Genomic DNA, 23,186 nt, shown 5'->3' with positions numbered 1-23,186 from the left:
GATCTTAAATTTCTGATTTTTATTTATGTAACGATGAAACTGCTATACCTCTTAAAGTCTGGTATACTATTAAATTAAGACAATATAACTCTGTTCAAAGTCATAATTATATTAAGCTGAATTAATCCGCGTAAAGAACTAAATCCGCAGCAAGGACATCAACTCACAGACGAAATTAATGAAACAAAACTGAAAGAAAACAAAACCAAACGCCAATATGCATAGCCACAGACTGTAGATACAACTGCTATAAACCTGACTTGGTACAAGACATTGTAAGACAAAACGGTAAGTTGAACCTTTTTTATGCTTAGCCAAACTTCTTGACTATATAACACTTTGTTTAGGCCAACTCAATTGCGTTGAAAATTGAAGGTTAAGACATAAATTTAAGGAGGGAAAAAATGATGAAAGAAAAGTTATTAAAAATATAAATTATCTGGTTGTTGTGAGCTCTATCTCCACTTTTACCATATAAAAGATGTGAAAAATAAAGTATAAACATAGACAAACACATGTCAAATTACAAGTCTAGAAAAGAAAAACATATTACATCAAAAACTAGTATATCGGAGTATCTTTTTATTTCTTTTCCACACAATTCTTTACTCTACTCATCTTGTTTCCTTCCTAAATGTTCAATATTCTTCGTGCTTATTTCCTTCGTTCTTTGTCAATAAAAAGTATTTTGTATGCATTCTTGAGTAAAGAATTATCAAAATTTTATCAATATGTCTATGTGTATAATTCTGCTAATCGTGTTAACGTCATATAATGAAATGATAGAGAAGGTGCTATGTGTATGAAACTTTTGAATACCATTCAGTTTGTATAAAAACAAATCAAGCGAATATGTATCTATGTATGATTACATATTATAAAGTATATTTAAATAAACCGATCAGTAAGAACAACAAACTGGTTGTCCTCGAATATAGTTCTTTTCATCTGTTCATGTTTTATGTTTGTAAAATCATATTGTATGATTTATCGTCAATAAGTTAAATGGGTTGAAATTATAAGAATGGCATTATTTATTTGAAAGTTAAATATGCTTAAATGATTATATTATTCTATAGGTATTGTAGGACTATTTCGTGCAAAGGTGTATGAAGAGCAAATCTGTTAATTACAAAGAAATAACACGAAGGGTGCCGTATACGGTGCAGGAAATGCTTACCCTTCCGGATCACCTGATTTCACTCCCGGTTTTTAGTGGAGTTCGTGTTGTTTTTTATTTATTATTGATAACTGTTGATGTTAATGTCGTTTGGATTTTTTAGTCTTTGTTTAATCCCTGGTTTTGATTATTATTGTCTTTCAAATGCAGACGTTACATTTAGAAAGAATAAAACGTGTTGTGCAATTGTGCATGCTTCTGTGTGTTTAATGACTTAATTTGAAGTCTACGCTATTCACATGTATGTTCGTCTTTTCACAGTTTGGTTATATGTAATATTTGTACCTTTAATATCTGTTAAAATAACCAGAATGTCTTCAGTAGGAACTCCTGAGCTTACTTTACGTTAGCGGGGACATAACCCCGTATTCATTTTTTTTTCCATTTTGTCGATTAAACATATGTTGATTGCTTTATTTAAGGTAAAGTCTAGTAATTGAAATTATATGAGGTCCTTTGGTACTGAATGGTGCATGAAAATGATGGATCCAGGATGCAGCTTACAAAAATTTGCAAACATTTGAAATTAAGAAGACCATTATCTTTTTGACACTGATATTCCAAATAAAAGATATTTGTAATTCTGTTATGAAACGTACAGATTGTCAATCTAAAGACCTTTATTCGTGTATTAACTTACAGCTTATTTCCTAAAGCATGTAGAGAAAGACTTTAATTAGCTTGTTTGCTTTGATTTTATATTGTACAATCATCAGAATGACACACAATTAAATTCAAATATTATATATACAGGTTGAACTATGCCTATATACATTGTTTAAAGATGTCAATCTTATTTAAGAATCTTGTATAAACAATTATACAAACAAAGCAAGCAAGCCAACCAAAGTTTTACTTTACATGCATTAAGAAATTAGCTGTAACAAGTGAAAGGTCACCACACATCTCTTTTTGGTGTATCCTAACTGTTCAACACAAGCATTCAAACTTGGAATATCTTCTTTCCATTCAAATTCCCTTTATTCTCTTCATCTTATCTCTTTTCTAATTGTTCAATTTTCTTCTTGCTTATTTACTTTCTTCCTTTTCAGCAAATAGTATGTTGTATGCATTGTCGAGAGAAGAATTATAAACTTTCATCAATATGTGTATGTGTATAATTCTCCTAATCGCATTAACGTCATATTAATGAATGAGAGAAGGTGCTATGTGTATGTTTCAAATTACACGTACGAGAAGTACAACAGAACTTATTGACAGACTTTTGCAACTTTTAGACTGAGTCTGAAAATTTATGATTCTAAAAAAAATTATAAATTTAAAATCACGTGCATAGTTTTCCCTTTCAGAGAAACCGTATTTTGTTAATAGTTTTTGTCTTTTTTCATTTTTAGCCATGTCGTTGTCAGTTTGTTTTAGATTTATGAGTTTGACTGTCCCTTTGGTATCTTTCGTCCCTCTTTTACAAATTATTACTGCTTCTTTTATAATCATATTTAAAAGGATTCACATTTTTTTTATCTAGTTTGAAATTCATATTTTAAAGTTTAATATATAATCAAAATTTCTATTATCCTTTTTTACTGTTATCATTTAGTGTTAAGTTGTATGGATATTTTGGTATACCTGTAATATGAACAAGCTGCACGATTATATAAATTTAGATACATCCAAGCGTAATAACGCATGAGTGGGTGAAATTAAGGTATCTCAACTCCCGAAATATGATAAGATAAACTAATTTCCCACATAGCTTTGGTAACGAATTGGACGAAAAATATTTTGATATTAAATTAATGATTTATATTTCTGATCCTAATTCCATTTATGTAACGATAAAACTGTTCTACCCCTTTAAGTTTGGTATTCGAATAGATAAAGGCAACCGTGGTATACCTTTGTTTAAAGTCATACTTAGATAAACCATAAAATAATCCGCGTAAAAAAATTAAACCCAGGAAGGATATCAACTCACAGACGAAAACAATGGAACAACACTGAAAGAAAACAAAAGCAAATGCCAACCATCTTAACTGCCATAACCCTGACTTGGTACAAAATAATTGTAAGACCCTTTGTTGAGTTGAACATTGTAATGCTTAGCAAAATCATTCGACAATGTAACGCTCTTCTTATGATAATTCAATTGCGTTGGAAAGTGAAAATTGTTGTACTGTTATACCACTGTCCAAGGTAAGGGAAGGGCAGAGATCCCGCAAACATGTGTAACCCCGCTACATCTTGTATGTTTGTGACTGTCCCAAGTCAGGAACATTTAAGTATGTGGTTGTGTTGCATGCTTGTTTTTCTGTCTATTTTTACCTAAAATAGGCTGTAAGTTTTCTCGTTTGAATTGTTTTACATTGTCATTTCGGGGCCTTTTATAGAGCTGTATGCGATATGGGCTTTGTTGAAGGCGATACGGTGACCTGTAATTGATAATTTCTGTGTTATTTTTGTTTGTTGTGGGGAGTTGTCTCATTGGCCAACAAATCACATCTTCTTTTTTTTATATACATTCAAGGGTATAGAATTAATTGAAGTAGAGATATTGAAAAATAAAAATTTACTGGTTGTTGTGAGCTTTATATCCACTTGCAATTTTTTTCATTTATATAAAGTCAAGCATAAACATAGGCAAACACTTATCAAATCTACAAAAAAAACTTATTACATCAGATACAAGTGTATGATACCTATACAAACATATACTTGAACATTAGCGGGAACATAATCCTGTATATATTCTTGTCATTTTAGCACTACACATACGTAGACTGCTTTATTGATGGTCAAGTCTAGATATAGGAAAGTTTTTAAACGTACAATAGGTCCGTAAAAAAGTCGTGTAAAGTCGTGTAACAAATCACAAAGGTCGCCACACATCTCTTTATGCATCCAGACATTTCAGCACAAGCCTCAACTCTGTGAATGACTCAATACTCGGAATATCTTCTTCTCTCTTTTTTTTTAATTCTCTTTATTCTCCTCATCTTATCTCTTTTCTAAATAGTCAATAGTCTTTCTGCTTATTTCCTTTTTTTCTTTTTCCTTTAACATTCTTTTGTAACTTTTCGACTAAAGAATTGATGAATTTTATCAATATGTCCAGAAACATAATTCTATTAATCGCGTAAATGTCACGTTATTAATTACAAGAGTATGTGCTGTTGGTATAAAACATTTGAAATGAACAATAGACTAGAACAATGACGAAATAATTTAGATAAACCAAGATCTTTATGTTGACATATATATACCGTGCAATTTCTATAAAAAAAAATATGCAAATATGTATCTATGTATGATTTCAAATGATTATTCATATTAAGATAGAAAAAGAAAAAAAAAAAATTGTAGAATAGAAGTCAAATGAGTCAGTACCTACCAGTTTTTTGAAATTTGTCTTTTGATCGTTTGTGATCCGTTGTCCTAAATTAATTGTAGTTATTCGTTGTTATTATGTGGTTAACATGTCGAAAGGTATAATTGTATTATTCATTTCAGTACTTTTCTGTCTTGGTTGTTCTTGTATTTATTTGTACTGAATTCCCGTCATGTAATGTTGCCATTTTAGCGGCAAATGTCACATAGCCATAAAGCGCGGAGGTTTGGCTAGCGACAAAACAAGGTTCAACCACTATGTTTTGTTGAAATGTCCTATACCAAGTCAGGAATATTGTAGTTTAATATTTAATAGTTAGCTTCCATTTATGTTGCATTGTCGTTTGTATTTTGTTGCACTTTAATGATCTGTTGTTTCGTTGTTTTTTTTCTTCCGTAGCCAATGTGTTTCCTCGATTTTAGTTTGTAATCCGGATTTGTCCTCCCTTAATCGATGTATGACTATTGAACAGCGGTATACTACTGTTGCCTCCATTTACTGATGGGCAACTAAAATAATTCATATATTGTTATTATATATCTCATTTCTGTGGTTGTTACTTTGTATAATACGATAAGGTTAGTCTTTTTAGGTATAATTTTTCATTCAACTGCAAAAAAAAATCATATTGTCCATGATGTTGATGTAGTTTTTTTTTTAAATGTTTAGCACAAAAATACTTTTACTTCAATTATATATTCCTTTTTTTATATATAAACTTTGTATTTGAATTGTATCATAGATCAAAGTTATTCGTTCATTTGTGTAACTACGTCTTTTGATTGAGTAATGCCATTCCAATTGATATTTCATTGTGTCTTTCTATGTTGTGATGTTACACCATTGTTTCATATAATTAAGGGAGAAGGTTTGGTACCATTAAATCTTTTAATCCCGCTGCAGTTGTTTGCACATGTCCTAAGTCAGGAATCGGGTGTTTAGTAGTTGTCGTTTGTTGGTGTGGTTCATAAGTGTTTCTCTTTTTTATTTAGATAAACCGATGGTTCCTTCCGTTTGAATGGTTTTACACTGATAACTCGTATAGATATAGGAAGATGTGGTGTGAGTGCAAATGAGACAACTCTCTATCCAAATAGAAATTTTGAAAAAAGTAAACCATTATAGGTCAATGTACGGCCTTCAACACGAAGCCTTGGCTCACACCGGACAACAAGCTATAAAAAACCCAAAATTACTATTCTAAAACCATTTAAACTGGAAAACCAACGGTCTAATCTATATAAAATAACGAGAAATGAGAAACACGTATACATTACAAAAACAAACGACAACTACTGTACATCAGATTCCTGACTTAGGACAGGTGCCAACATTTACATCGGGATTTAACGTTTTAATGGATCCAAACCTTCTCTCTTTTTCTGAAACAATAGCGTAACATCAAACATAGAAAAACACACGTTAAATATCAATTGGCAGGCCTAAATCAATCATTGTTATAGGACCTTTATAGCTTGTTGTTATGTGTGAGCCATAGCTCTGTGATGTAGACCTTACCTTAACCTATAAGGGTTTGCTTTAATAATGAGACTTGGATGAAGTGTTGTCACATTGGCTCGTACAACACATATTCATATATCTAATAACAGTGCGTTATAAGTATTGAATTGATTCTTGATATAGGAAAATGAAGATCGAGTTTCCTCATTTAATAATCACGTAAAATGAAAAGATATCGTTTACTCGGGTCTACGGTTTGAGAACGTGTTAATAAATATACTAACAAAATAGTCTTATATAAAGGTCAATTAAAAAAGATCATTAGTCCAAAGTTCGATCATAATGCTTTAGATTTGTGATTGTTAAAAATTAAATTATAGAGATAACAGTGTACTGATCAAAAAATTTAGACATCTGAAATTAATGACATCTTATAATCATATACTAGTCCATTGAATAATTTACAAGTTAAAGTTAAAATCATATGTTTTTAGTTTTTCTCAAGTTAGATTTTATAGGACTTTTGTTTGTGTATATTTGGGGTATAATGCTAAAGTTAAAAAAATCAAAAATCTTCTGTTGCAATTACTTCAAGGTTAGGGTCAAATTTATGTTAGATTGACTGGACTAATGTAATACCAGTGCGTTGAAGTATCGGATTGATTCTTAATATGGCAAAGTGAAGATCGAGTTTCCTCATCTTATAATAACGAAAAATTAAAAAATATCGTATACTCGGTCTTCGGTTTGAAAACGTGTGCATACCAAATATATTAAAATAGTCTTAAATAAAGATCAATTAAAAAAAGGATTAGAACAAAGTTCGTCCATGATGCTTTAGATTTGTAATTGTTAAAAATTAAATTATTGAGATAATAGTTTACTGATACAAAAAAGACATCTGAAATTTATAATATCATATAATCATGTACTAGTCTATTGTATAATACATCAGTTAAAGTTGCAAATAATGTCTTTGATTCATTAATTAAACCTATAGACTTATATAATTCAGATGTTTTTTCGGACTTATATTTACATAATTCAGGTAGCCTCTTTTCTCGTATGAATGGTTCTACTTTTCACGTTTTGGAAGTTTTAAAGCTACCTTTGCAGTTTGGGTTAGTCTGAAAATGTTGGCATACTGTAACCCATAGTTAATAACTTTTACTTCATTTGATCTCTTGTAAAAAATATGTCATTTTGGCAGTTATACAGCAGGGGCAGATCCAGTCATTTTAAAAAGGGGGTTTCCAATACAGGATAAAGGGGGGGGGGTATCCAGCTATATGTCCCAATTTAAATGCATTAATCGGTCAAAGAAAAGGGAGTTCAATTCCTCGGAATCCCCCTTAAATCTGCCACTGTACATAATTTTCTTTCAAGAAAGATAAATTGTGCCACGGACTGTTACGTATATTAACCCCAATATTTGACACTTGTGCTTATATCAGTACCTGTAAATTAATAGTACAGTGACCTATAATTTCTAATTTCTACGTCACTTGATAAATAATTGAGATGCTAATTGACAGTTATATCGTATTTTTCTAATCTTGTATCACTTCTAAGTTTACCAGATAACCTTTTGGTAGGGACCATAAATAAAAGGATAGACATGTGTTATTATTTGATTCATTTGAAAAATAATATCAGAAACATAAAAACCAGCTTTTAATTTACAACTATCAACATGATGAAAATAGTTTAATTGTTTTTCATGTGGATTGAAAGTAATAGGATGATCAAAATAAGAATGTATACATGAAGCATCACGGTTGTATTTTAGAGGTAAAATGTATTCTACGGATATATAAAAGGAGATGCAGTATATTGACGAAAAAAGCATCTAATCACTAGATTTCAATAATGGGTAAATATATATAGAATAACCATGCTTATCACATATTTGTTATGAATACCTTAGGTTTTGCATATGCAATAACTTTAAAATTGCCCGGGGCAAAAAAGAGATATTGATATTGTGCCCTATTCCTAATGACGTGACGTCATTGCATCCTTAACGACACGTCCGTGATAAATTGTGAAAGATTTACCTATTATGTATCATTAAATTGTTATAATTGACATTTTTTTCTCTTTTCTGCAGAACTTAAATATGTGATAAAAAAATTATAGCATGCCTTTTCCATATTGACCCCGGGTATCATCCCTCGACCCATATCGGCCCTCGGCTAAAGCTTCGAAGCCGATTTGGGAGTCTCGGGATGATACCAGGGCCAATATAGAAAGGGCATGTTATAATCTATACATACATTGTCCCGATACATGAATTGTGTTTGTATAAGGCTTAAAACAGGATTTCAATCCTGTTTAGAGTCGAGTATAAATAAAATGTATATTTCGAGACAAAGTTTGATTATCCTTCTTTATACTGCAACTCCTGAAAAATATATGCGGTAAAACTATCAATTTTAAAATTGGAGCATACGACTGTAATGTAAGGAATATGTATATTTTATTAACGTCATAAATAACACACTACGGAATAGCATTGTCAACGTCACAAACCTATATCGTGTCATCGGCTATAAAAGGCATATATAAGAAAAAATTTAACCAGTTGAAATGAAAAAAAAACTATCGGCATAGTTTGTAACAATATATAAGTTTTATTATATCGAGTATAACATTGGAGATTAGTATTAAGTGGAAACTCGATAAGGAATGAATGTAGATGAATATTCTTCAATAAATAATCATTTGATATTTGAAGATATTGTGTATTTAGTTTTCGGTTGATAACTTGTTAAAAAAATTGAAAACGTTCTAGTCTCATATAATCATTATATAAAGTCGTGGAGAGTTGGGAACATTTTGTATCCTGCTAAATTCTGAATGCGCATGTACCAAGTCAGCAACATATGATCAGTTGTTGTCGTCTGCTGTTGTATATCACATTTCTTTTTCGTTTTTTTCTATAGACATAGATGTGTTTTTTCTCGTTTGAATGGTTTTACATTTGTCATTTCGGTCATTTTATAGCTTGATAAACAGTTGGTTTGATCGTAGTTGAAGGAAACGATGACCTATAGCTATTATGTTCTACGTCATTTGGTCTGTGGTGAAAATAAAAAGGCTGTTGGCTAATCATACCACATTTTCCTATCTATATAAAAAATTATGATAAACTGCTTAGAAAACCGAATATTTGTTCTTGCTTCGAAGTTGAATATAAAAATGCCACTGTTTGACATTTGTGATTTATACCTGTAAATGTTAATTGATTGTATAGTGACCTATAGTTGCTAACTTGTACGTCGTCACTTGATCTTTGATTGAGACGCTCATTGACAATTGCATCATATCTTTTTTTATATCATTTCTTTGTATACCAGATAACCTTTTTTGAGGGGACAATGAATAAGAGGAAAATAATGATTTATTATAAAATTAAAATTCATTTGCAAAATAATTTAAGAAATTTGAAAACAATTTTATATTTTCCTACTCTCAATATCATGAAAATATTTTTTTTTTTTTACTTTGGATAGAAGGGTTTTCATTATGAAACTATTAATTTATAGCAACCCAGTTGTATCAAAGAGGTATAATGATTTTTACTAATAAATCTAAGAGATGCGGTAAAATTACAAAAAAGACAGCTGCCCATCAGATGTCATTTAAAGTAGATGTATGCAAATATAGAGTACTGTATGAACTTCAACAATTAAAGAACCCTTTATCGTATTGTCGGTTATAAATGGTCTACACACAAAAAATTTGAAACAGTTTAAACTAGAAAACTATCGGGTGACTTTATAGAAATTCTAGTCTTATTAAAATCAGGTATAGCATTTGGAAGAAACATAGAATCATTATGCGTTAGGAAAATAAAGTAGATCATGATTCGACAATTAAAAAAAACATTGACAATTTAAGTTGGCGTTCCTCTAGAACCTGGTTGTGAACTTTTTAAACAGATTAAAATAAATTCTACTTTAAGATGTTCATTATAAACAGCAAACAACGGTGACAGTTGGGTACCTACAAACGTGCTTAACCCCGGTACATTCTGAGTATGTCTGTTCAAAGTCAGGATCCTTTGATCATTGCCTCTTGCTGCTGTCTATATTACTTCTTTCTCGTTGATTGCTTGTTTTTTAATCATACTGTTATTTCTTTCTTTTCAATTGCTTTACATTTGTCGTTTTAGACATGCTATAGCTTGTTATGCAGTATGGGTTAATGTTTAGTGTTTGTCCCAAGGGTTGGCCTCCCACTTACATGTTTAACACTGCAACACTTTGTATGTGCCTGTCCCAAGCCATCAGTCTGTATTTCAGTAGTTTTCGTGTGTTGCCGTGTTACATATTTGTTTTTCGTTCATAATGCCGTTTGAAATCTCGTTTTATTTCTTTAACATTTGTCAGTTCGGGAATTTTTATTGCTGACTTTGCAGTATGGGCTTTGTTCATGATTGAAGGCCGTATACTGATCTCTAGTTGTCAATTGCGGTGTCATTTGGTCTATTACTATGAGTTGTTTCATAGGCAATCATACCATATCTTCTTTTTATCCTTTTATATTATCCTGAGTTGAAGTTCATACCATGACCTATATGACAACCTCTACGTTATTTCATATCTAGTAAAGAATTGTCTAATCTTGTATAAAGAAATCGCAATCACGAGTTGGTTGAACGTTATGGAATAACCGTTTCACAAATGATATCGGATATGTTCCTTACGTCGTAACTACAATCCCCTTCCCTTTCATGAATTTGACCTACCGAATTAGACTATTTACCGGATTTGTAATCACATAAGCAACACGACGGGTGCCGCATGTGGAGCAGGATCTGTTACCCTTCCGGAGCACCTAAGATCACCCCTAGTTTTTGATGGGGTTCGTGTTGTTTATTCTTTAGTTTTCTATGTTGTGTCACGTGTACTATTGTTTTTCTGTTTGTCTTTTTCATTTTTAGCCATGGCGTTGTCAGTTTGTTTTATATTTATGAGTTTGACTGTCCCTTTGGTATCTTTCGTCCCTCTTTTTCAATCATACAGCATCGTCTTTTTATATTATAACTTGCTGAGAGAAATAGTACAATTTGCTTTGTAAATAAACGTTTAATATATCCTCCGCACGGTTTAACATTTGTATTAATATATGTTCTCTACCTGTTAATTGATCGTACAGTGACCTATAATTTATAATTACTACGTCACTTGATCTTTTAAAGAGGGACGAAATATACCAGAGGGAAAGTCAAACTCATAAATCGAAAATAAACTGACAACGCCATGGCTAAAAATGTAAAAAGACTAACAGACAAACAATAGTACACATGACACAACATAAAAAACTAAAGAAGTGAAATCAGGTGCACCGGAAGGGTAGGCAGATCCTGTTTAACATTTGACACCCGTCATGTTGCTCATGTCATAATAAATCCGGTAAATAGTCTAATTCGGTAGGTCCCATTCATGAAAGGGAATGGAATTGCAGTAACGACGTAAGGCACGTAACCGATATCATTTATGAAACAGTTATTCCATAAGATGCCAATGACGTTTATAAAAGAGGGACACAAGATACCAAAGGAACAGTCAAACTCATGAATCTAAAACAAACTGACAACGCCATGGCTAAAAATGAAAAAGACAAACAGAAAAACAATAGTACAAATGACACAACATAGAAAACTAAAGAATAAACTTATTACATATTCTTTTTATTCTTATATCATGTCTTTGTTTACCTGATGCCCTTTGAAAATGTTTTGGTAAAGACAATGAATGATATTAAAAAAAAACATAAAAACATAACCATGATAACAAGAACTTCATATTTTTCAACTATCAACATCATCAAATAATTTCTTCATTTGATTGTTTTTCATGCGGTAAAATTACAAAAAAAGACAAATATCCACCGGAAGTGTTTTAAAGTTGATGTAAGCATATAAAGGTCACTGTTATGACTTAACCAATTAGAAAACCGTATAGTTGGCTATGAAAGGCCACGAAATAACAAATGTGGAATAATTTAAACTAGAAAACAATCGGCCCAATTTGTAAAATCCTAAATGTGTATGTCCCAAGTCATGAACCTCTGATCAGTGATTGTCATTTATTGCTGTATATCGAATTTCGTTTTTGTTGACTGATTTGTTAAATAAGATTGTTATTTTTATCGTTTGGTTTGTCTTAAATTTTTCATTTCGGACATTTCATAGCTTGATTTGCAGTTTGAATTAGTCCGCAGTTGTTAGTTACTTTTACTTGATTTTCTTTCTCTGTCCAAAAAATTGTCTCTTTGGCAATCATACAGCATTCTTCTATTTTATTATTTCTAATACACTGTTAAGAAAGTTAATAGTGCTACTTGCTTTGTAAATTAACAGTTAAGTTCACTGGCATGGTTTGATACTTGGTTTTATATCTGCACCTGTTAATTGATCGTACAGTGACTTACAGTTTCCAACTTCAACGTCACTTGATATTTAATTGAGATGGTCATCAGTAATAATATCACATTTCTTATATATATTAAATATCAATATGTTATATTAAGCTCTGGTTCACAGTTGACCTTTTGGTAAGGACAATGATTAATCGGAAATTAATGGGGTTTTTTATAAGATTAAAGGTATATTGCTAATTAATATGACACACATTAAAAAAATCTAACATGTATAAACATCATAAAAAAAACTTGAATAATTTGTTTGTGTTTCATTTGAATTTAAAGGATTAGGGTGATATAACTGAGAATATTATAGCAACACGTTTGTATCATAAAGTTAGAAAGTTGTATACTTATAAAAAATAAGGAGATGCGATAAGATAGACAAAGATGCCACTATCCACCAGAGTTTAGAGGAAGTATATACAACCGATAAAAGCCTTCTACAATGCGAACACCCATACCGTGAAGTCGGTCCTGATATAAAATAAGATGGAACTATTCAAACAAGAAATATTGGCCTTATGTAATACTCAAATTTACGAAAGAAAAAATAGAATATAACAGACATAAAACAACGACAGCTACATGTAACAACACTCAATGTACTTGCAACAGCGACACAATAACTTATGTAGCGAGGTTATACTTGTTTGTGACCGCTTAATTCTTCCCCTTATATTAAAGTTGCGAAGAAGAAACAAATAGACACAAAGCACGAATAAAAATGATAGCTTTGAAGACAATAACAAATGAACAGATAGTTAAAAGCAGTATAGTACAAAAAGAAACAATTTATCTTTTGCAATCACGTCAATGATTGAAAAAAATCCTACTAATAAATGTAGTAACCTTTGGAAAATAGTGCATTAGCATTTCTAGATAAGTTTATTTCATTCAAGTCAAACAAAGGAGTATTGTAGTCGCCATGCTAAAGGCAATGAACTATCATACGACCTCGGGTTGGTTTTTTTTCATGATAGGTTTTTGATAATCACATCTTATTGTTCACAAAATATTAGTAAAATTACAGAAACAACAAATTACAAAAAGAAAATGAAGGGAAGTCCATATAAATCTGACCATAATGATCAAACGGAAAATTAAAAAAAACACCTGTCACAATACTGATTTTTTTTATGTTAAACCTGATTTATTGCTAGCTTAACTTGCTACTTGTATGACCGGTTTTTTTCTAGTTCTGTAGTCAAATTAGATTAGAAACCCAAACAGCCAACTGGCTTTAGAGTACAAACCAACATAGAAATAAAAATATGTCAGAAAACGTCCATTCGCCATTCGATATACATGATATAGGTATAAAAAAAAAACCAGAAACATTATTAGTATTTAATATATTATCCTAATGTTGTGCGTGTTTATTGCAGATCTATCAAAGTTCTTGTCTATTTTTATCCACAACGTGATGATATGATTGATTTGACTAATCGACATATACCTATTTTGACAATTTCAAATTGTCCATCGAATTGTAATACACAACTTCGCTTACTCAAAGAGAAATTATTGGTTAACCGTCTGATAAGACAATACCGTAAATTGGAAAGTTTTGGTGTCGGGATAACTTGGCGGTTTTCTCTCAAAAGGCATGTGTTTTATTTTGGTTTGTGTAGTTTTGATGCGTCGTCCAATTGATGTTTTTAATTTTGGAACAACCTTATTTTAATGAGCTATATCACAGTACATGTTAATTTATTAATGATCAAGATCTTAATTTTTGATCCTTATGCCTGTGGCAGTACATATCTATTAATTAAAGATAAAGGATAACAAGCAGTTTTGGTATTATAATTATCAACTAATCAGCAAAAGCTTGGCATATTTATGACATGTGTAAATAAAAATTCATCATATTTTCTTAACAATTTCCGAAAATTGACAATTAATTAAAAATTATATAGTAATGTTGTCAAATTATATCAGGTATTCATTTGCAGAATTGGCTATGTATAGAATAATACTAGTAGTAAATATACGGAAGATATGATAACATAGAAAGTTTTCCCTAACAATAACCATAACAATATTGTTGTACCGGTACACGATTTTGGCGTTTCAAATTTTAGTGTTTAATTTTTGGCACATTCAATGGAGGCACCCAAAAAAACAACATAAAACTACAGCCAGAATAAACCAATTTACGGTGTTTTTTTGTAGTTTGCTAAAACTGTGTGTTGGCAAGATACTACACAGCTACTTTTGCATAGGTACTATTTCTGTACTAAAAATCTGTAGTACTGGAAATTAACTTTTAATATTCAGTACTATTTTGTTACTTTAAAATTATTGTAATATTTAGATACCTGTATTTAACAGTACATAATTTGCACTTCAGTGAAATTTAGGTACTACAGATTTTTGGTTACTTTCGTTACATTTTCAGTATTAAGAAAATGTTTCTTTTTCAAATCTCTTAAAATTATGATTTTAAAACATGGAATATTGTATTTTTTCTGTCCAAAAGTTTTAGTACAAATCAAGTAAGTACTGTAGAATACAATTACCTAGATATTACAATGATTTTAAAGTAAAGAAATAGTACTAAATACTAAAAGGAAATTTCCAGTACTACATAATTTAAGTACAGAAATAGTACCTATGCAAAAGTAGCTGTGTATATGTTATGTTATAAATCACAGCATGAAGATGGATGGTTTATGTTATAGAAGAAATTGGACGTTGTTGAAATGCTATCTTATAATATTTTCGGTTTAAATGCTCTTCCATGTTGTTTTTCATTTGGCTTATAACTATGTTGATGCATGCGCCAGTGATTTTTTTACGCATACAAAACACGCTTCTGGCGTTTCAAATTGTAAGCCAAGTATCTTTAGTGAATGTTTATATCATAAACGCAGAACACATGACTACTGTTGTGTAATAAAAAGACATGGTTTGCATGATGATGACTATCGTTTAAACTAGTGATAAAGTCATTTTCCCGTTTGAACGGTTCAACACTAGTAAATTTTGGGGACCATTATATCTTGCTGTTCGGTGTGTGCCAAGGCTCCGTTTTGAAAAACGTACCTCGGTCTATAATGGTTTATTTTTATAACGTGTGACTTGGATGAAGATTGTCTCATTAGCACTCATACCACATCTTCCTATATATATGTTGGCGAAATTACTTGCATTGAATTACCACATTAATATTTCTTTACTGAATCATGGCTTTTAGACTGCATTTCTTTGCTAGCTTTTTTTCTTTGCCTTTTCATGTTTTAATTGCAGATGATTTTCAATGAGATTTGAATTGTTACCTATCCTTCGCTTAATATTGATAAACATATTACTTTATTAGTAGCAAAATGATTATACTAGTATATTTTCTAAAAATCTAAAGGCCCTGACAAATGGTGAAAAGTTGTTTCTGTTGCAGAGGCACATCTTTCAGTTGTATAGGCTTGAGCTCTACAACTATAATGTCTGCATTAGAAGTTTTATCAGCTCTTACTTATAGTTGAATGTACAGTGTACCTCTAAATCAATCATACTAAATTATTATCAACTGGCAATGTTATTGTCATATCACCTATGAAGACATCATTTTGGGCCAAATTTCCTCGATATTGAATTGTTTCATCGTGACCACTAATTCTGCAATGAGATGAAGATATGTTGATATGTTTATATAGATTATAAACGGTCGTCATTATTTCAAGCTGATGCTTTCTTTTTACTGTAAAATGATGTTCAGATATACAATATAAATATTTGATAAGAATATTACAACATTCAAAATTCACATTCTTCTTTGTATTGATCTGATGAGTTAAGCTCTTTTCGATTATTTTCGATAATTTAATCTTAATAATTAAATATGTCACGAGTTAGGGGGAAGGAATTGACAACAGGAAATCTATTCAACCCTGCCTCATTCTGTATGTGCCTGTTGTAAGATTTGGGACCTTTTATAGCTAATTATGCGCTATAGGTTTTCCTCATTGTGGAAGGTGGTGCAATGACCTATTATTGTTAATGTCGATGCCGTTTGGTCTCTTGTACAGAGCTGTCTCATTGGCAAACGTAAAATATCTTCTATATTTATATCGATGTATGTGTGTAGTATATTCACAGCATTGTGTAAAGTAAAAGGAAAAAGAAATTAATATAACAGATATCAACATTTGACTTTTCATTGAAAGACACTATAGTACGATAGTTTAAGTTGGCAGTGTTCAAAAGAAATAAACTATGTGTGTGTGATCAAAATATTGACAGAGACTGGGAAAACGCAATCATACTCGAAGAAAGAAGTCGATCGGATTTGTACGTACACTGCCACTGGGGATTACTTTGAATAGACTACTAGTACCACTAGGTCATCGAGGCCCCATTAATACTTTTACAGTAGATGGTGATAGTACAACACCAGAGGACGGGTAATAATAATCCTGAACGGAATTAAAAAGTAAAAACATATGACAGGTATGTGTACTTGCCTTTGAGATATAATCAATTGAATTTGCAGGAAATGATTCTCTCTAAACTAATAACACTAACAAAATGTGAAAATAAACTTAGGATTAGCGGAAAATGCTTTTATTTGCACTTCCTTGATAACACTAGAGGATTAAAAAGATAGAAACGAGTAGCGAATATTCTAAATTTCCTTGTGACAGGTTAGCTTAAACATATTTTTTATAGTGGATTTTGTGACAGGTTAAACTTATTTTTGATTTTTGTATTATGAAGTGCAAATACGTCAACTACATCTAACATTTCATTTATCTTGGTCAATAGATTTAAAGAGAGTATTATTTCCATAAAGTAACGATTTTAGAAACAGTTGTTATCAGGAATACAATAATAGTTAATTAATCATAGATGTTATGTCTATAAAGATAACAAAAAAGCATTTCGGCTTAATTTGTTTTTCATCTTTATTTCTCTTTAGACATGTTAGATATTAAAATGCTTTGTCTTGACATTTGAAACGAAATATCATTTGAAATCGCTTTACTCAGGGTATTGAAAAGAACAAAAACGTTTTATTTGACGTTCAGAATTTACTGTGAATGAATATTTCCGATCCCATCGTTGCAAATTCACATATCTAGAATACTTCTAAAATAACGAACCGACATGACGTGAAAACGACAAATCAATCGACGAATTTGTCTTTTTATTTCACTATTAAATATAGGACAATGGGGATGATTAAAAGTTCCAGGCAATTTTGATTTCCACATAATTAACAATAATTAACAAGTTCCGTGTCGAATTCGATACGGATACCATTAGTATATATCACATGAAGTTTCCGGTATATATGTATATTCTGTATCTCACTTCTTTAATAGGAACACCATCATAGCTCGTGGTGTAAGTCAACACACGATATCGGTACGGATTTAATGCGAGCAAATGCCTTTACAGTTTCCCAACCTTGCTGTGACGGTTCTAACTACAAAAAAGATATCCTTCCCCCAAATGAATGCAATAGAACATCTAACTGATTTTCTCATCTCTAAATAAAAGCAATATATAAATAAAAGCAATTATATACATAAAAGGAATAGTGTCACCCTGGAAACGCATAAAAAGGTTTAGCTAGCTCTAAACCCAGGTTTAATCCACATTTTCCACATAAGATTACATAATATCCGTTTTGAATTTCGTATGAGTTCGGTATTTGAGTTATTTTACTTTATAGAATGGCAATGAACGGGAAACCGCTAAGTATATACTAGAAGTCCGGTTATAGTAGTAAACAGGCACGGTGTTGAGTTTCAAAGCATAGAAAACAACTGTGTACCATAATCACCATGACTTAATCAGATGATAATACAAAATCTAAAAATCCTGGATAAAAATAAGATATAGGTACTTAAATATTATGGACCCATGATTGTCGCGGGTGTGTTCTAGTATATATATATATTTATATTAAAATCATAGAATACCTTAAGCACGACGAGGTAGTGCTATTCCTTAATTCGGGAACTGCAAACACAGCAACAGTTGGATGTATTCTTTTATTTTTACAAAACATCATCCTTGCTGCCTTCCTGAATTTGCTACTCATTAAAGCACATACTGTCGGATTAAGCAATGTACAACTTTTTGCTAGTAGCGTTGGTAACAGAAGCATCCATGTAGATAAACTATCAGACCATATACTATAAATTGATACAACGGTATATGGCGTCCATGCTATCAGAAACACGCCTACCATTGATAACGAAGTCTGCAAAAGTAAAAAAAATCGTTTCATGTAAGATGAAATGAAAATATTTGAAGTTGTAACACATTTTTTACAGAACATATGGATGGGTTTTAGGAAAAGACGAAAACACATACACTACAAAATTTCGAAGATCTGGTATGATTGTAAATGAGATTACACCATCAGATGTTTACAACTTAAGATAAAGGGAAATCACTTTACACATGAATAGTTTCCATAAAATTCATTAGATGTCAAATTCATGATCGCCGATATGACTTAAATTATCATACTTGTTATTTGATACTAACTGTATATTCAAGTTACAAAAAGTCCAAATGGAAATAAATAACACAGTATTAACTCGTTATAGAGTATCAGCATTTTGTGCGTATTGCTAACTAGACGACATCTAATTTACAATTCAGATGACCGACAAAGATTGCCGATTGTCTTTAAACCTAATACAAACATAGATATTTACATACCGACAAAATTAACGATAAGTAAAGGTCTTTTCCATTTCATATTATAGAATTAAAATGTGCAAATGATTGTTTTACCTGTATACGAATGAATTATGGGACGAATAAAATTGATTCTCTTCGTTTTACTCACAATTAAATGGGTAACTCAAGTTGCATAAATAAGAATTCAAATGTTAATTCTTTTGGCAATGCAATTATACAGTTTCAATAGTAAAGTTTTTTTAAACAAAATGATAACGAAATATTATTTCAATATGTCACATTGATAGATTCTAGAATTAAAAAAAAGATGTGTTTAAACGTTGCTTATTCAACGGAAAAGAAACAATATATCATCTAGAAAATTATGATAAAACAGATAATAAACTCATATTGACTTAAAGATTAAGGAGCTGCATAACAAAAAAATACAAATAAGTTATATGATAGAATATAATATTTTATTGAATAAAATTCAAGACAAACAGCTTAAGAACCGATTTTACACCATGGGTTACAGTTCTTGTCCATTCGTTTTGATGTGTTTTGTCATTTGATTTTTTATACTTTACGATTTGATTTTCCTCTGAGTTCAGTATTTTTGTGATTTTACTTTTTATCTCATTGTCTAAGCCCTATAATTGTCCCCTACCTTTGAAAATTGACTCTGGTAAATGGTTGGTTCATTGCATTCATGCCACATCTCATTTAAGATTCCATTTCCAACTTGACGTAAATGTTTTTTTCGAATTTTTCATTTTTAGTTTGTATAAGTTTCCAAAGGCTCATGTTCATTATATTTTATTGCATAGTTTGTTTCTGTTTTATTTTTCATTTTAAGTTCACTCTTCGGAGTATATTGTAATGTGGGAGTTGTCCATAATATTGGTCTCCTTTAATTAAAATAATCAATTCTACTTTAAATGATGATTCAAAATTTAAAAGATATTCTCCTGATTTGGTTTTATAATATGAAATAAAGTGTATACATCTCATTTATTTATGTCACATCTGCTTTGGTACCAATACATTTCCCAATTTTGGCATGTAATTTTGTCCGTTTATTTACCATTGCTTTGTTTTCAAATTCCTAATAGAATCCTATACTTACGTATGATCACAATGTTGAACTTACCACTGTCACTGCCCTCGATGTTGACACTCTGTGATACCACCGTACTCTTTCTACTGGAATTATATGTTCTGATATAGGCGGATTAGGTAAAGTTGTTAATTCCCGAATTATATATGTATAACAGTAGCAAAATATGACTAAATGTACACAGTAGCAGGTCAGTGTAACTACAATGTTATATGATATAACTGAAGCGGATTTTCCGGTCCAGTCGATACTACATGAAGTGCCGAAGACTTCCTGTTTGTATGAACTCCATCCAAAGAATGGTGGAACCGTGTTCATCACAGAATGAGTCCAGACCACTACTAAAATCCAATATTTGAAATTAGGCTTTTTCAAATAATATTCTGAAAAGAAAACAAAATATGAATAAAATTTATTTCTGCATTGTTATAACTTGTGATCATAACCTTTATTGTACATCTTTTCATTTTTAAATCATGTACCAATTTTTGATATATGCTGTATCAATATTTTTTTGGGTTACAGAGCCATTTGTAGCCTTTTTCGGTTTTTCTCAGTTACATCTGTTTATGTTTATAGTGGGATTTGTGCACAGTTTTTTGTTCTTTGTTGTGATTTGTACACTTGTTGTTTTGTATTTTGTTCTTTTTCGTTTTTTCCGTGCCGTTGTCAGTTAATTTTTGACGAATGAGTCCATATTTTCTTTATTGCCTTGTAAAAGTAGTTGCACAGTTTTTTTTCCATTGTATAACTGTAATTTTTTCCGTTTCTATTTTATGCTCTTTTTTAGGTAACGAATCTGAATACAAATATCGAACTTACCGTATTGAGGTTTGCATACAATGATGTACCGACATATCGCAATGGCTGCCAATGTATTCATATCATTTTGTGCTAGTGTGAAACACCAAAACGCAGAAAATGCACACACAGCCTCTGGCCATATCCATCTATAACATAACATTAAGGGATGTTAAACCGTACATGTACTAGTATATGGTTTCTCTTAACTGAATATTTGGTGTATATCATAATGCTTTTAAAAATATTTAGCCAGTCTTGACTGTTGGGTCGGTCATAGTACTTTTAAAGATAGTATGTACGTATCAGAATTGTTTAATTGATTAAATTTCATAATGGTATCTTTTTTTATTAAGAATCGAAAATAATTCAAACGGAAATGTTGATTTTGTTTTGTCAAAAAAAGTGCATAACAACGACCCAAAAAAGAAAATTAACGGACCTCTAAAATTTATCAAGTGGTATTTATTAATAGAATAGTGTATATATTTGCAACAGTAGTATGTCGATATTCAGATCTCTTAAAACTGCTTAAAAAGGAATTGAAGGCATTCCAAAAGGTGACCGGGTGTGTCAACTGTCTAAGTTGTTTGGTGTTTGGACGTACAAGTACCCCGTCACGTCCACTCTGTATTTTTGTTATATTTTTTTCTATGTGTATCCATCTTAGGAGTTGATCCTTTTCAACTAACGTTTATAGTTCTTTCTTATGTTGTACTGGTACACCACTGTCACAGGTTAGGGGGACGGGATCGAGTCAGCTAACATGTTAAACCCCGCCACATTCTGTATGTACTTACCTGTCCAAGTCAAGCGCCAGTACTTCAGTTGCTGTCGTTTGATGCTGTGTTATATAAAAGTTTTCGTTCATTTATTTTACATTTTTATGCCGTTAGTTTTCTCGATGATTTGTTTTACATTTGTGATTTCCGGGCAGTTGTAAGAGCACTGGTCACAAGCATCAAAATCAAAATAAACTTAGTTGACTATCTACTTGATGCAAATGTATCACACACATATCAAGATTTCTTGTTGAATTATGAATAAGTCGTTGATCAAAAGTACACACCTGTTATTTTTTCTTCAATATATGAACCAGAATGTCACAGGTGTATATTATAGAAAATAACTTAAAGAAATGCAATAACAGAATACACGTGCTTGCGACAGTTCTTTGACTGTAAAAAGGCTTTATGATAATGGGGTTAGTGATGCTTAGTTTTCTGTTTTCTATGTTGTGTCTTGTGTGCTTTTATCTATCTATTTTTTTAATATTTATTTAAGTCATGACGTGTTCAGTGTTATTTTCGATACATGATTTTAAACGCCCCTCTGGTATCTTTCTCCCTTCTTTTACAAGTAACGCGTTAGATAATTTACAAAGAAATTGACTATAAATAGATAACAGTATCATAAATGACACATTACCTGTAATAGAAGTTGGTAGAAGCCCACAATGGATAGGCTACAGACGACAGTAATAAATCCGACACTGATATATTAAGTAGTAAAATGTTGTGCACGGCATGGTATTTAGGATTCCCTTTCACTAATACTATGATTACAAAAATGTTGAACATAATTGATAATGATCCTGTAAAATAGAAATATTTATAATTAATGCAAACAGATACAATATTTTGAAACTACACAATATTTTGAAGGTAGACTTTAAATATTGGAATGAATTTGATTAACATTTAATAGAAATTATGTTGTTTTGGGATCTGAGAAAAGATGGACAAAAACTACATACTAAGAAATCTTCCTCTCAAAATGTCATATATTGAAAACAATTTAAAAAGTGGGCAAGCAAATATTGTAGCATTAAGAATTATTTTAAAGAACACTGATTTGAAAATTAAAATAAAGCTTTGCAACTGGCTCAAACTAATAGAATAATTTAAACTAGAAAACTTAAAGTTATATAAGTAACTTTCAGAACCAAACTACCCATGTTATAAAAGGTTTATCTTCAAAATTATTTTGTCAAATGATATATTAATTGGATAAGATAGGACAGGTAAAAAGGAAGCAAAAGTATGAAATTGTTTTGCCTTTTCTATTGCCGTACTGTTAATAATGTTATAAGTGTATGTATTTGTGCCCATTAAAACATTAAAGATATAGATTTACATGTATTATCTTTTATAATGCTTTATCGCCAGTTCTTACTCCTCAGCGATTTATTTTTTCAATGGTAA

General features: G+C 31.0%; 1 protein-coding gene across 1 annotated transcript; it reads right to left on the bottom strand.

Moving 5' to 3' along the window:
- Positions 1-15,796: 15,796 nt before the first annotated feature.
- LOC134727559 (rhodopsin, G0-coupled-like) lies at positions 15,797-22,939 on the bottom strand. The gene is made up of 6 exons (XM_063591939.1): positions 22,936-22,939; positions 22,411-22,576; positions 21,004-21,131; positions 20,215-20,564; positions 18,350-18,633; positions 15,797-16,040 (listed from the first exon to the last, which is right to left on the bottom strand). The coding sequence occupies exons 1-6, from the start codon at positions 22,937-22,939 to the stop codon at positions 15,932-15,934; spliced, it is 1,041 nt and encodes a 346-aa protein (XP_063448009.1). The 3' UTR covers positions 15,797-15,931.
- Between the last annotated feature and the right edge of the window lie 247 nt (positions 22,940-23,186).

The sequence above is a fragment of the Mytilus trossulus genome, chromosome 8 (genome assembly GCF_036588685.1).
Source record: "Mytilus trossulus isolate FHL-02 chromosome 8, PNRI_Mtr1.1.1.hap1, whole genome shotgun sequence".
NCBI classification, from domain to species: domain Eukaryota; kingdom Metazoa; phylum Mollusca; class Bivalvia; order Mytilida; family Mytilidae; genus Mytilus; species Mytilus trossulus.
The sequence above is the reverse complement of the archived record's forward strand: the minus strand, read 5'-3'. Positions and strand labels throughout refer to the sequence as shown.